Source organism: Arachis ipaensis, chromosome B07, assembly GCF_000816755.2.
Source record: "Arachis ipaensis cultivar K30076 chromosome B07, Araip1.1, whole genome shotgun sequence".
In the NCBI taxonomy this organism is placed as follows: Eukaryota; Viridiplantae; Streptophyta; class Magnoliopsida; order Fabales; family Fabaceae; genus Arachis; species Arachis ipaensis.
The window spans coordinates 12385286-12399140 of NC_029791.2; the positions used below are offsets into that span (position 1 = coordinate 12385286).

Sequence of the window (13855 nt, forward strand, 5' to 3'; positions counted from 1 at the left end):
ATGCTACTTTTAAACTGTGAAATTAAATAAACTAATCTAGTTACAAGGTTCTGGGCTAATCCTGATATATAGATGCAAAGTGGTTGTCATCATTCCTTTTAGGTGCGTGTACAGAACTGGAAATACGTACAAACGCTACAGTTTTCATGATGATCTCCATTGTGCTCTTTGCATTCTATCCTGCATCTATGGTCTGCCTCTAAGCTTGGAAATTTGAATCCACTATGATAAATTTTATTTAGTAATATTGCATCCATTCATCTTTTGCATATGTGAGTAGTGGAATTGATCATTCTCCTAGTTAGGAAAGGGTTATAGTAAGAAGGATTTGATCCTGACGTAACCATAATATTGTCTGTGTTATAACCAATACTTACCTGCATTGACAACGTCTCACCACTGCATCTTTTGCCTATTATTAGTAATATTAAATTGGAATAAGTAATATTATGTGAGTTTTGGATTATGTTGGATAACTGATAATATAGTATATTTGGTGACATTCTAATTTCCAAAAACTCTGACTAATGAATTAACTGTTGAGATCAAGAGGAGTTACTAAGTTATAACAAACATATAGATACATGAGTCTTTATCCATTTTTAGTTGGACTGATTGGTACCTGTTATGTTCAACAGATTTCAACAGAATAATTAATACATTTATTCATTTATTATATATTTCTCTTCCTGTGCCTGGACGGAAGAATGAACGAGCTAAGTTTTATCTAGCTGTGGTCTATAGAAATACTCCATGTTATGTCAGTCGTTGATTCATATACTTAGACATAGCTGCTGGTTTCACCATGCATGTTTTATGCTGTCTCATTTTGTCTGCTGTTATGCCATAATACAAGCTGCAAGGCCTAGTTTCTACTATATATTATTATAAAAGGAAACATATCAGAGAGAGATAGAGAGGGGGCAGATAAATCAGAATATATATGACAGTCTCTTTATGTTTACATGTCACTAGAAGAGAAGCAATTGTTAATCACATATTATTTCATATATGTCTCCTATGAATGGATGATTGACCATTCTTTTAGTTTATATATTAAATAAATTAAAACAGTATGTAACTATGTATACATAATGATTAATCAACGAGGATAAAATGCACTTGGAGTTTTTAAGTAATAGTAATAGTAGGAAGTGAAATTTGACTTAATAAATATCAATTAGAGATATAATTATTTATGTACTTATTTTAATTAGTTTAATTTTTTTTTAAATAATTAGAGGTTTCCTTTATATTATTATTTATGTGAAACTTGAAATTAGTACTTAATTAGTTTCCGCAGTTAGCTAGCTTGGCTGGTTTATATACTAATTATTGATAGAGAACTTGGTTTACATAAGATAGGATTTTGGTCAATTTTCCAAGTATGAAAAACAATGGAGATATTATATATGGACTCTGCGTGTTTACTTATAAAGTTTCATTTTTTTTAGAATTCTTAGTTACTAAGTTTAGCTTTTGTACTTTGTTAATCACATTTTTGTTTCCTCTTGCTCTGTTTAAGACCAAAAAAAAGTGCTCTGTTCAAGACCTTACTGAGTTTCTCTTTTCTGTTACTTCATTGACCGAGTTTGTTCCCTAAGATTGTGTTGGGATTCTAGCACTTATTATTTTTCAAATTGGTTCATGATTACTTTGATTTGTACTATTTGGTTCGCTTTAGTATTAATCTTTCTTTTGGTAATATAAAATGACTAGTAGAGCTGTTTATGTAGCCTTAAAATAAGTTGATAGTGAGGAACTTTTGAGGGGTTGGTCTAAAAATAACACAGCAAGATGTATATAATATGATTAGTGGAGCTGTTTTGGGGTATACTAATCAAATTGTGTTCACTTTTAAAGCTGAGGATAGTGCAGCGGTATGCTACTTTCAATGAAATATTTTACATCAACTTTGGTTGATATTAATATATGCACCATGATATAATAAAGTTGCCGATTAGACTTCTTACTATATTTTTCTTCCCTTGATATGTTTCTTTATATTATGATAGGACCTGAATTAATTCTTGTTGAACTGCATCTGAATTGTGTATTTACATCTTAGTTCTTAGCCAGTGATCATGGTCATTGATTTTCTTTATCCAGCTGATAAATGACAAATTTAAGGTGGAGTATTAGTTATACTCTTTTGGTAATAATATCAATAATTAAGTACTGAAAAGGCCATCTTCATTTTAGTGGACAATGTACTTCCTCCTACAGGAGCAATTATTTAAACCATATATGAAGAGAAGGATGAAGATGGCTTTCTTTATGTAACATACAGTGGCTACAATTTCTTTGGGGATCTCACTTCCCACATGCATTAGCCATTTCCTTATATTATTTACTATGATTAATGATTTGTATGATGAATTCGTTACAGTTCTCATATCAGGAACCTTGATTTATCTCACTGACATGTACCGTTAATGTATATATAAAAATGATCATAAATGAAACACAAATAATGATGTATCACTGAAAATCTAATAAATAAGGATACCGCAAAATGAAAAGGTAACTTGGAAGATGGGAAACAAGTGCTGGAGGTGTGGGAAGAGATGCTCCCCAAAACATTTTTCAATTTATTTCACTCTCGACATGAAAAGATTCAAAGGCTTTGTTGTTTTTTTGTGCAATGTGATCTGTTATTTATACTTTTGTGTTTTATATCTTTACACTCTAACTTCTTTTCGTCTCCCTTTTTTTTAAGGAAGCTCTTCTTTTCCATTTCATTTTTTGGCTTCGGAACCAGAAATTCTTTCTTCCAGTAATTTCTTAAAAGTGCAGAATTAGACCATGAGTAAGCAACCTTCCTAATACCATTTATATTCTATCTATTATCCCGGATACAAGTACCTTTATCTATGTTTCATTTCCGGGTTATTCTTCCGTTCTCTCTTTTGGATTACTTACTGAATTAATATCAAATATTACTCTCCCGTTATGAAGATTTAATTATTAAAAAGGATCTTTAATACTAAAATTATTAAAAAGGACCAAATCTTTTTATAATATTTAAGAAGAAGAACCAAATCTTATTATAAGAAAATAAATATATTCTTAACTATACTTTTATTTAATTTTTAAAATCTTTAATATATGTTGTTTGATTCTTAACGCTATATAGATATGTATGAATATTCACTTGAGATTAATTAGTTAATTACTTTTAAAAAATTTAGTTTTTTTTTTCGTTGGGTAAAGATCACAAAAATAAAAAATATTATAAAAGATTTGATTCTACATCTTAAACATTATAAAAAGATTTAGTTCTTCTTAATAATTTTGATATTAAAGGTCCTTTTTAATAATTAAATCTTCCTAACGGTTCTTCAGAATAATTTTCCCTTTAATATATCCCGTTGGACAGTTCGTCTGAATTTTTTTTTATTATTTTCTATTTGTATTTCCTTATTAAAGTTTTATTCATTCGTTTATATGAACATCATAAAAATAGATATAGATAAGAGTTGGATCTCAAGGCCACAAGGTAGTGTCGAATACAAGGCCGGGTTGAACAAATTTTTGGATTTCGCATTTGCGAATGCATCATCCGATGGGATGATACATTGTCCATGTCCTTCGTGTGGGTTCCGGCTATTCCAAACTAGAGAGGATGCTTACGATCACTTGCTGTTAAAATCGTTTCCTGCTAAGTATACTTTTTCGTTACATCACGGGGAGAGACACGTAGGAGAGAGTTCTACTGAGACACAAGAAACTAACCATGGTAGCGACTACCGAGATCCAATGCGCGACATGGTTCGTGAGGCATTCAACTTTCCAGGTTCTGTTGTCGATGAAGATGACTCGAGCAACAAAGATTTTGAGGGGGATGCCGAAGAGTTGCCTTATTTGTACAGCAAACCTAGTCAGGCAGCCCGTCATTTTGATGAGCTGCTTGAGGATGGAGAGCAGGAATTGTATCCGGGTTGTGCGAAATTCTCGAAGTTGGCTTTCTTGGTCAAGCTATACCATATAAAGTACATGTGCAGCGTGAGCAACAAGGCATTCAGAATGATACTAGAGTTACTGTGTGAGGCCTTTGAGCATGCAAAGATTCCGACTTCACTGCACGATGCCAAGAGGATCATACGAAAGCTCGGTATTGCGTACAAGAAGATAGATGCATGTTCGAATGACTGCATGCTATATCAGGGCAGCGATCAAGAACTGTCTAGGTGCAAGATATGTGGGACCTCGAGATGGAAGCAAAAGACTAGGAGGAATTCCATTGTCCGGATCAATGTGGTTGTTAAGAAGAAAGGGAAGCCGCAGGCGGCGAAGGTTCTTCGGTACTTTCCCCTTGTTCCACGACTGCAGCGGATGTTCATGTCCAGTAAGACATCTGTTGACATGTTGTGGCACAAGAAAGGTCTTAACTCGGATGGTTTTTTGAGGCATCCACGAGACGGAGAGGCATGGAAGGCATTTGATAGAAGATATACTCACTTCAGTGTCGATCCACGCAGTGTTCGCTTAGCCTTAGCTAGCGATGGCTTTAATCCCTTCAGAAATCTCAGCTCAAGGTACTCGATCTGGCCCGTGATTCTCATCCCCTACAACCTACCCCCATGGAGTTGTATGAGACCCAGCTCTTTCTTGCTGTCTATGATTATCCCCGGTCCCAAGATGCCTGGTAATAACATAGATGTCTACTTACAGTCGTTGATAACAGAGTTGAAGCAGCTGTGGGGTGGTGTTGATACGTACGACGCTAGCGAGAAAAAAACATTCAAGCTGCATGCTGCGCTAATGTGGACAATCAGCGATTTTCCAGGGTTGGGCAACTTATCTGGGTGGAATACGTACGGTGGAAAAGCATGTCCTACGTGCAACCTGGATGCCGAGTCTAAGCGACTCACGTTTAGTCAGAAATGGTGTTTCATGGGTTATCGGCACTTTCTGAATCAAGGCCACAGATTTCGGCAGGACCGAGTCAGATTTGATGGAAAGGTAGAGGTCAGAGGTCCGCCTGTAACATTGTCGGGTGGAGATATTTTGAGACAGTTGGATAATGTGCATGTCAAGCTTGGCAAGGTGCAAAGGGAAGCCGGTAAAAGAGCGCGCGGACAACAGGCTGCATTACAAGATGAGTCTCCTTGAAAAAAAAGGAGTATATTCTTTGAACTCCCATATTGGGAGTATAATTTGTTGCGTCACAATCTAGACGTGATGCACATAGAGAAAAATGTGTGCGACAACATTATCTACATGATACTGAACGATAGTGGTAAATCCAAGGACAACCTCAAAGCTCGAAAAGACTTCCAGCTGATGGGAATTAGGTGTGAACTCTGGCCACGAGAAGATGGAAAGTATCCCACTGCAATATTCTCCATGTCGAATTCACAGAAGGACGTTTTTCTTAGGAACTTAAAGAATGTGGTCTTTCCAGATGGTCATTCAAGCAACATATCTCGCTGTATTGACCTACAACAGCGAAAAATAACCGGCTTGAAAAATCACGACTCCCACATTCTCATGGAACATCTTCTCCCAATAGCTATCAGGAATGTATTGGAAGCCCCAGTGGCAGTCGTCCTGGCTGATTTGTCAACTTTCTTTAGACGACTATGCAGTAAATCTATAGACCCTCAACAACTTCCTCTCCTACAGGAACATGTGATCCTCATTCTTTGTCAAATGGAGATAATTTTTCCACCATCTTTCTTCACAGTCATGGTACACCTAACTGCACATCTGGTCGAAGAGGTACGCCTAGGGGGCCCGGTCCATTATAGGTGGATGTATCCAATTGAAAGGTAACTATAAGACTAATTTTACATTTGAGTTATTTCATAAGCTAACAACCTAACACATATCTCTCTCGTAAAGGTACCTAGGTCGTCTTAAGCAGTACGTGCATAATAGGGCAGCACCGGAAGGATCAATTGCAGAGGGCTACTTATCCGATGAGATTCTCACTTTTTGTTCGAGATATCTGGATAACGTTGAAAGCAGGATCAATCGACCATTGCGTGTTGATGATCGACCGAGCGAAGATGCGAATAATAACACGACAAGCATGTTCCCACTGATTGGCAAAGCGATAGGGGATTCTGAGAGTTTGAATCTTTCACCAACCGAGAGACTTCAAGCACATCGTCACGTATTGGTCAATTGCGCAGCTGTGGAGAATTTCTTAGAGTAAGTGCAGTTATTACACTTAGAATCATATTGTACCCGAAGGCAATATTTGTTTATACCTTTAACAGTAGATCCACATGGTATGCTTAGGGATTTTTGGGCTAGTAGAAAAAGACAGCTACGAAGTATTGGCAAAAGAAACGAAGCCTACATTGACAGGGTTGTCCATAGAGAATTCGCCGAGTGGTTCAAGAATAAGGTGAATCTTCTGTGTGGCTCTTCCATTTATAGTTTTGTTAATATCTTGCCTCCTCCCACTCAAATCTAATAATCTTTATTTCATTGGTAGATACCACTGGGAAGTACGATGCACCCGAGAGAACTACAGTGGCTCGCATGTGGCCCCAATATTCAAGCAAAGCGCTTTAAGGCGTACAATGTCAACGGATTCGGGTTTAGAACCCTATCAAGAGAGGATGGAATGAGAGCCCAGAATTGCGGGGTTTGTGTCACTTCTGACACTAGAAGTTATGCAAGCGCTCGTGACAGTAACATGGCTGTTGGTGGCGTCTCCTATTATGGAAGATTGGTAGATATCATTGAGCTGAATTACAATGGCCAATTTTCTGTGGCCTTGTTAGATGCATTTGGGCAGATACCACGTCCGGTAGAGGCATAAAGCAAGACATTTTGGGACACACCTGTGTTAACTTTAGCAATCTGATTCACACTGATGATCGTGAAGATGACGAGCCGTACATTCTTGCTTCCGAGGCTCGCCTTGTATACTATGTGGACGATGAAGTCGATAAGAAATGGAGCGTAGTGGTCCATGTGAAGCCGAGAGATTTGTTTGACATGGGTGAATACAATGAACACTGTGAGGTCGAACTTTCCCTCCAACAAAGTCTGACTGATTTGTCTAAGCGTGATGTTGAAGGTATCTCGTTGACAAGGGATGGCGACTTAGAAGAACCCATGCCTGACGCATTCAAAACCGGTGAAGATGCTGCTGATTCCTAGATATATTTGGATAACAATATATGACATGCACACTTGGACCTTTCCCCTTATTATACTCTTGAAATTTCATTTATAAGCAAATAGGATAATAATAAAAATCAGTCGTCTGGATCGACTTTGATCTTATTTAATTTTGCCTTTTTTAAGTGTATGTATCTTGAGATTTAATATGCAAGACCTGTATACTTAGAGTTCTCTTGCTCACCCTTTTATGTGTTGGGACTAAGCAAAAAAATTAGAAGAGAATGACCTCTTTATGTGTGCCAGCAGCTTTTTTTTCGTCCGCTCGATGCAAGAGGCATCTCCGTTCTCTTCACTTGAGCACGCAATTTCATTCGCTCGAGATTTATGGTTCAACAATTCGCCTATTAGATCATGGTTGGATGCATTCTCCGCACACAGGCACATAGGTACATCTATTAGTAGGGCACCTACTGAACTAATTTCGGTACGTATCCAAACTGGCTGACCAATCAAGGGTTCTATAACCATAACCATAAGACAAAGCCAACTATCGGATGATTTATACAACTCTGAATGTTGTAGGATTTGTGTCAATTTGGAGCGAAGTACCGGAAGAAATTTGGCTTCGAATTCTTTACAACTACAGATCTTAAACATTCCCATAAAATACTGGAGGAGGTCAAGGTATAAAATCAGCTAATTAAATGTTATTATTGTTATTGTTATTTATAATATTTTGGACATCACTTTAATATTTTGCAAGATATTAAGGCTCAATGAATGTTAACATATATATTATTGATTTTAAAAAAAGTAAAATCAAACTATATATATATAGAGTACAGTTGCATGCTAGTATCCAACATAATTGTTAAATAAAAAAGTATTTTTATACGAGATATTTAAATATAATTTTTTTTAAAAAATCACTTAAAAGAATTATTATTTTGTAGAAGTTCACCCAAATAGATCCTAAGCAGCACTCAAAATCATATTACTAATAGAAAGTTGTCTTATATAATGATTTTTGGGTCATTGATTAATGCTAATAAACGCATCAACCTTTTTCTTTGAAAGATATTAATCACTATATATAATGTTGAAATCACAAGAGATAGAGAATAATAACACATGTACTTTATTAGTTTAATTACCGGTTTAATTTTTGTGATTCTTATATGGTTTTTCATCATTATGACAGATGCGGATCATCATTTTCGGCTATGTGCTGTGATTGCTTTGATTGATCTCCTTCATAAAGCATCTATATTTCAAGCAAAATCTTTTTTTTTTGTGTCTCGTTCTTTATTGTATTCTTGAGAAAGCATACCCTAATAAATATTATCAGGTTAAAAGATAAAACTTTGGGATGAATCTTGCTGAATTGAGTCAACAAATCCCCTCCCCATGAAGACTTTCAGATTACCCTATGTAATGTCTTCCTAGTTTGTTGGAATGCCCAATTGTTCTGATGATTTTTTTTGTTTTAATTTAGGCTCTATGCGAGAATAATATCTTGGTTGAACTAGATTTTGCGGCCCGAGAGGAATTCTATTTCATAGAAAGAGGACTCACGAAACTCTGGGAACGTTAGTCTAACAAGCCTTGTAGAATATGGCAGCCAGACCATGTTCTCTATAAAATTTAGTAATGTTATTCAAATCGTTTTGTTGCGATGCAACTTTCAGGATTATCCCAAGAGGAGCTTCAAGAGGAAACAGAAGATTTAGGGGAGGTAGTTCCAGACTCACTGGAAGAAGAACTCGTGCCCAGCAACAGTTCCGACGAGGTTGTTTGGATCGGTGACAAGGCTACCATGAGAAATTATGACCTCAATAAAACACCAGACGAGAACCAGATAGAATGATCCATCTCTACCCTGATTTCTTCTGCTGGTGTTTTTGTCAAATAATGTGACTCATTATTTGCTTAGTTGAATCCTAGTTATGTTTTCGTTGTTATGTCTAGTTATTTTCCTCACTTTTTGTACAGAATTCAATTTGGATTCATTTCAAACACAAAGGTATTTAGCTGACCTATTCAATATTTTTTTGGTACCTTTTTATTACTTTTACTATGGTTAATTTTTTATTGCCTACTTGGTACCAGCTACTCGAAGAATTTGTGGTGAAAATTGTCTTTCCAACAAATACAAGGTGTAGAATTTTCATTCTTGAATTCACTGTCAAAATTCAATTAAATAAAGGTGAGGTGAATTCTATGGTGTAGAAATAATTTTTTTTCTACACATGAAGAAACTAAGGTGGCATAGGTTTAGGAGTGACACCTATCTCTTGCTATTATTACTTTGTTCAGATGTGATAAGACAAATACATCAAACTTCAGATTTTGTCTTTTTTAATTAAATATTAATACTAATGAAACTTTAATTACAAATATATTTTTGTTGTATTGGGCAAAAAAATTGGGCCAAAGAAAAACAATAATTTTTGAACTGTAATGAATTACCATTAAAGAAATATATTTTATTGTGTTTACTTTATCAATAAAATTAAATAGTTTTTATTAAATATTTAAGTATGCATAAATAATATTAAATACTACAAACAATAAATATTAAAAAAATAAATATTTAAATTCAAAATTTAGTCTCTAAATTATTGTGTATAATACTAAATTTTTCTTACATTTTGTATAACAAATTAACAAGTGTTATTTTTATTTTGTGAAAGTATCTTTAAAAAATTTTTGTCAATAATATTAAATTTTTCTTACATTTTGTATAAGAAATTAACAAGTGTTATTTTTTATTTTGTGAAAATATCTTTAAAAAAAATTTGTCAGTTCCGGTTTTGCATATGAATATTTTCTCATCTTTTTAAATTTTACTTTGTTGTTATATTTGTAATTCTAAATAAATTAGCATTCTTACTATAAATCAAAATATTATAAATTAATTTTAAAAAATAAATAATTCATGGACTAAAAGAATTTTTTTAACTAATTCATAAATCAAATGACAATTTTTTTTAAAGGTACTCTCACAAAATAAAAATAACACTTGTTAATTTTTTATACAGAATGTAGGAAAAATTTAGTATTATTGACAAATTTTTTTTAAAGGTATTCTCACAAAATAAAAATAACACTTGTTAATTTCTTATATAAAATGTAAGAAAAATTTAGTATTACACACAATAATTTAGAGACTAAATTTTGAATATATTGGGATTAGTGAACTAAATTTAGTCTTATTGTTTTATATATTGGGATTAGTGAACAAAATTAAACATTGATATATTATCTTTTTACAATTATGAAAACGGTGAACTCGTGGTGTTTAATTTGAGGTTTCTATTAGTCAGTTTATATAATTAGGAAAACAGGCTGAATTAGTAGTGGCCTAGTGGGTTTATACTATCTCAAGGCCCACACCACCGTCAAGCCTCGAAGCGGTTAAGGTAATAAAGTAAATTCCAAAACTTCCTCACATGAGCCCCAGTTGCACGCACAATCCTCCCATAGCTGAACCCTTGTTTTCACTCTCCCCGTGGTTGGTTTTGAGCAGTGTAGTCGTCGTTGGTGCGCCCTTGCCTCCCTCGCGGTCGTCAGTCACATCCTCTTCCACCCGGTCGTCGTGCTCGTTGAGGTAACAAGTTCTAGCTCTTTCATGCTCATAGTTATGTTGCTCATATTGGGTCAGTTATCTATGTTGTGATGAGCTGAGCATTTTTAGTTGAGTTCGTGCACTATGTGTCAATGCTATTAGGAAGAAACCACATTACCTGACATCCACTGGCCACAAGTACAAATTAAATGAGATGCTGACCGGTTCTAATTGCATGCAATCAATCTGTTTTTTTTAATTAACTTAACTTTAACTTGAATTCTATGTGGGTATGAACATTCACATATGAAATATAAGTCGTTTGGGGGGTTGCATGTTCTAGTCTTCAATATAACTGTAAAAAAGGGTGCAAGAATATGGCCACTGATAGTTCCTTCTAATTTCTAAGTTAATTATATTAAGTAAAAAAACATTCTCTTGATTAAAAAAAACTGCGATTGGCACAACTGCTATGAATATAAACATTGATAACGGGAATGGTGAATCTAATGGAGTAGATATTGTTCATGCAAATTTGGGAATATTAACTTTAGTCATATTTTCTTAATTAATTCTGTTAGGATTATTAATGATGGATGCTAATTTTAACCATGATTTCTTAATTTATTCTGGTAATGATTATTAATGATGGATGTTAATTTTAATCATAGTACGTTAATTAAAAATATTTGGAATTTAATACACCTATGATAAATAGGAATATTAAAAATGGTAATTTTAATCATAGTACCTTAATTAATAATTCTGTATATAAGGTATCATTTCTGTACAGAAAATCCTATGGCTTTATTAGTGTCCTCGTCCATTAACAGATTTCCCCACGAAATTTCATTAGATTTTTCTAATTTACATGTAGTTGGATCATTTGGAAAAAATAGATTCTATTTATATAATCACTATATGTACATATATAGATTGGTTTTTAATATGTTGTTACATAGTTAAAATGTGAGTAATGATATTTGTTAGTCAATTATTCTATTCTTCCATGAGGAATTAATTTTTCTTTTTGGCATGATACATGTGTTTTTACTAGGACTGTAAGATGCCCAGGAAAACTCGCTTCAAGAAAGGCACAAGAGTGGAGCCACTGCGTCAGCAGCCTCCAGCTGCACCTCCTGTGTCTTCACCATCCGATGACGATGACTGGCTCATCCCTCTGCCCCCTAGTAATGGTGGTGTCTCCGCAGCGGCTATTCTGCAACCCTTTCGTCCGCCCAGGAGCGAACCAAGACCTGAGCCACAGGCCGCTAACGGTTCACGAGTGACGGAACCGTGCAATGAAGCCATTGACCCTGAGGCGAACGAGGCAGATTCGTTTGAGGAACACATTGACAGGATGTTTGCTGCTTCTGATGCTACAAAGCGCAAACGACGAAAGACTACTGAGTTTTGGGATGTTGATCTCATTGGTAACAAGTGTTGAACTTAAAATCTTTTTAATTGATCAGCTTATGATTTTGTTATGCTCCTTACATGTGGGGCACATTGAGCACATAAATTACATTTTTCCTTCTTTATTGTTAGATTCTGAAGGAATAATCAAGCAAGCTAAAATGAGTGTGAGAGAGGCTATGGAGCGGTCTCTTAATGGTAGCAAGATCATCCTGAGGTTCAATGAGGAACTGCAGGTAGTCGGAGATGGAGCTGGCCTGTTGAGTGGCATTCTAGGAGCGCTGGGTTCTGATTATAGCAAATTTTCTATCTGTGAAAAGAGTTGGGCAAAGGTGCGGGGCAAAGACAGGGTTTATGACGATTGTATAAAGGTAATTCATTTTCTTATTGTTTAATCATATCAAACATATAACTTGCAAATACTTACAGTTGGACATTGTCGTCGCAGGAGATGTTCCACTTCCAGGATAGCAGTGGTTTAATCAAGAAATTATTTTTGAAACAAATGGGGAAGTCTTAGAAGGACACAAGGGGGAGGCTGTTTGACTCGCATTACAAACCAACAAGGACACTTGAGCATAATCTTGAGCAGCGCCCGGAGGGAATTCCTAGAGAGCATTGGAAGTGGTTCATTGAGTATCGTAATGATCCTGCAACAAAGGTACCCCATTCATTTAATACATATACTTTTTTAAAAAATGAATTTCCTTGAAATCAAAAAATGTAATCCGTTTGTTTTGTTGATATGATTTGGTATAAATAAATAAATTTTATTCTAATTGAGCTGAATTTGAACCATGTTGATTAGTATACATGATTAATTCACTTTAATACATCAATTCCTAGCACAGGCTGTTTGACTAAGATCTTAATATATACATGCATGATGCTGAGATTGGTGTACACCATTCTTCCTTATTAGAACCTTATTTGTTGTAGGTTACCATATAAGACAATTAATTTAATTTGAGTACCCCTATTATTATAATTTATGCTATATGATTGTTATTAGACTATCTCACAGGGGCTGCTAAATGTTTTTTCCGTTAGTTGTGGTATGAGTTATGGGTGGCATTTGCATATTAGAAATAAAATAATATTGTTAACTTCTTATATGTAAATAGGGACTGCATCTGTATAACTATTCTTTTTGTTAAAGCAATACTTAAATTTAGATTACGTACAGTTTACTCAAATTCCACACTAGTATACTTAATGCCCCATTATTTTGAGTCTCTTGCAACGTAGGATATATGTATACTATACTAAGCAAGTTTTAGTACTTCATTGAATTCAAGCTTACTGTTGATTTTTAATAGGCGAAGTGCAAGCAAAACGCGCTGAATCGAAAGAAGCAACTTTACATGCACACTGGCGGATCTAAAAGCTTGGCAAGGGCTAGAGAAGAAGAGGTAATATAAACTTGTAATAGAGAATTAGTGGCTTTTAGTGTTGATTTATTCATAGAGTAAACAATGTTAGAAGTATTGAAAAAATTTATAGAAGTGAAATTCATGGGATAAATTTTATTCTCACAGTCACAACTACAAGGAAGGACTGTTGGTAGGGGAGAACTATGGATCCTAAAGCACAAAAGATCTGATGGCAGCTATATACATGAAGAAGCTCGGAGGATTGGTGTAAGTACACTTAGTCATATATGTTGTAACATGTTGCGTTTAGCAATTAAAATGTCTTGAGTATGCTATTAGCCTGGTGTGATTGTGTAATTATGTTTATGCCTGCAGGAAAAAATATCTGAGCTTGAGCAACTGGATGAATCTA

At 34.9% G+C, this 13855-nt stretch overlaps 3 protein-coding genes across 3 annotated transcripts; all 3 read left to right on the top strand.

Annotated features, from left to right (window-relative positions):
• Window positions 3448-5115, top strand: LOC110264992. Its single transcript, XM_021107701.1, has one exon. It carries the CDS (start codon window positions 3448-3450, stop codon window positions 5113-5115), a length of 1668 nt encoding a protein of 555 aa, XP_020963360.1.
• On the top strand, window positions 7412-8953 carry LOC110264993 (uric acid degradation bifunctional protein TTL-like). Its single transcript, XM_021107702.1, has 4 exons — window positions 7412-7570; window positions 7669-7770; window positions 8582-8675; window positions 8775-8953. Exons 1-4 carry the CDS (start codon window positions 7412-7414, stop codon window positions 8951-8953), a joined length of 534 nt encoding a protein of 177 aa, XP_020963361.1.
• LOC110264994 lies at window positions 11721-12541 on the top strand. The gene is made up of 3 exons (XM_021107703.1): window positions 11721-12087; window positions 12203-12441; window positions 12500-12541. Exons 1-3 carry the CDS (start codon window positions 11721-11723, stop codon window positions 12539-12541), a joined length of 648 nt encoding a protein of 215 aa, XP_020963362.1.

Bases quoted from the DNA above. Each gene is read 5' to 3' on its own strand.
- LOC110264992 (XM_021107701.1), top strand. From the start codon at position 3,448: ATGAACATCATAAAAATAGATATAGATAAGAGTTGGATCTCAAGGCCA.
- LOC110264993 (XM_021107702.1), top strand. From the start codon at position 7,412: ATGCAAGAGGCATCTCCGTTCTCTTCACTTGAGCACGCAATTTCATTC. The intron at 7,771-8,581 runs GTATAAAATCAG...GTTTTAATTTAG, and splicing joins AAATACTGGAGGAGGTCAAG to GCTCTATGCGAGAATAATAT. The intron at 8,676-8,774 runs GTTAGTCTAACA...TGCAACTTTCAG, and splicing joins ACTCACGAAACTCTGGGAAC to GATTATCCCAAGAGGAGCTT.
- LOC110264994 (XM_021107703.1), top strand. From the start codon at position 11,721: ATGCCCAGGAAAACTCGCTTCAAGAAAGGCACAAGAGTGGAGCCACTG. The intron at 12,088-12,202 runs GTAACAAGTGTT...CTTTATTGTTAG, and splicing joins TTGGGATGTTGATCTCATTG to ATTCTGAAGGAATAATCAAG. The intron at 12,442-12,499 runs GTAATTCATTTT...AAATACTTACAG, and splicing joins TTTATGACGATTGTATAAAG to TTGGACATTGTCGTCGCAGG.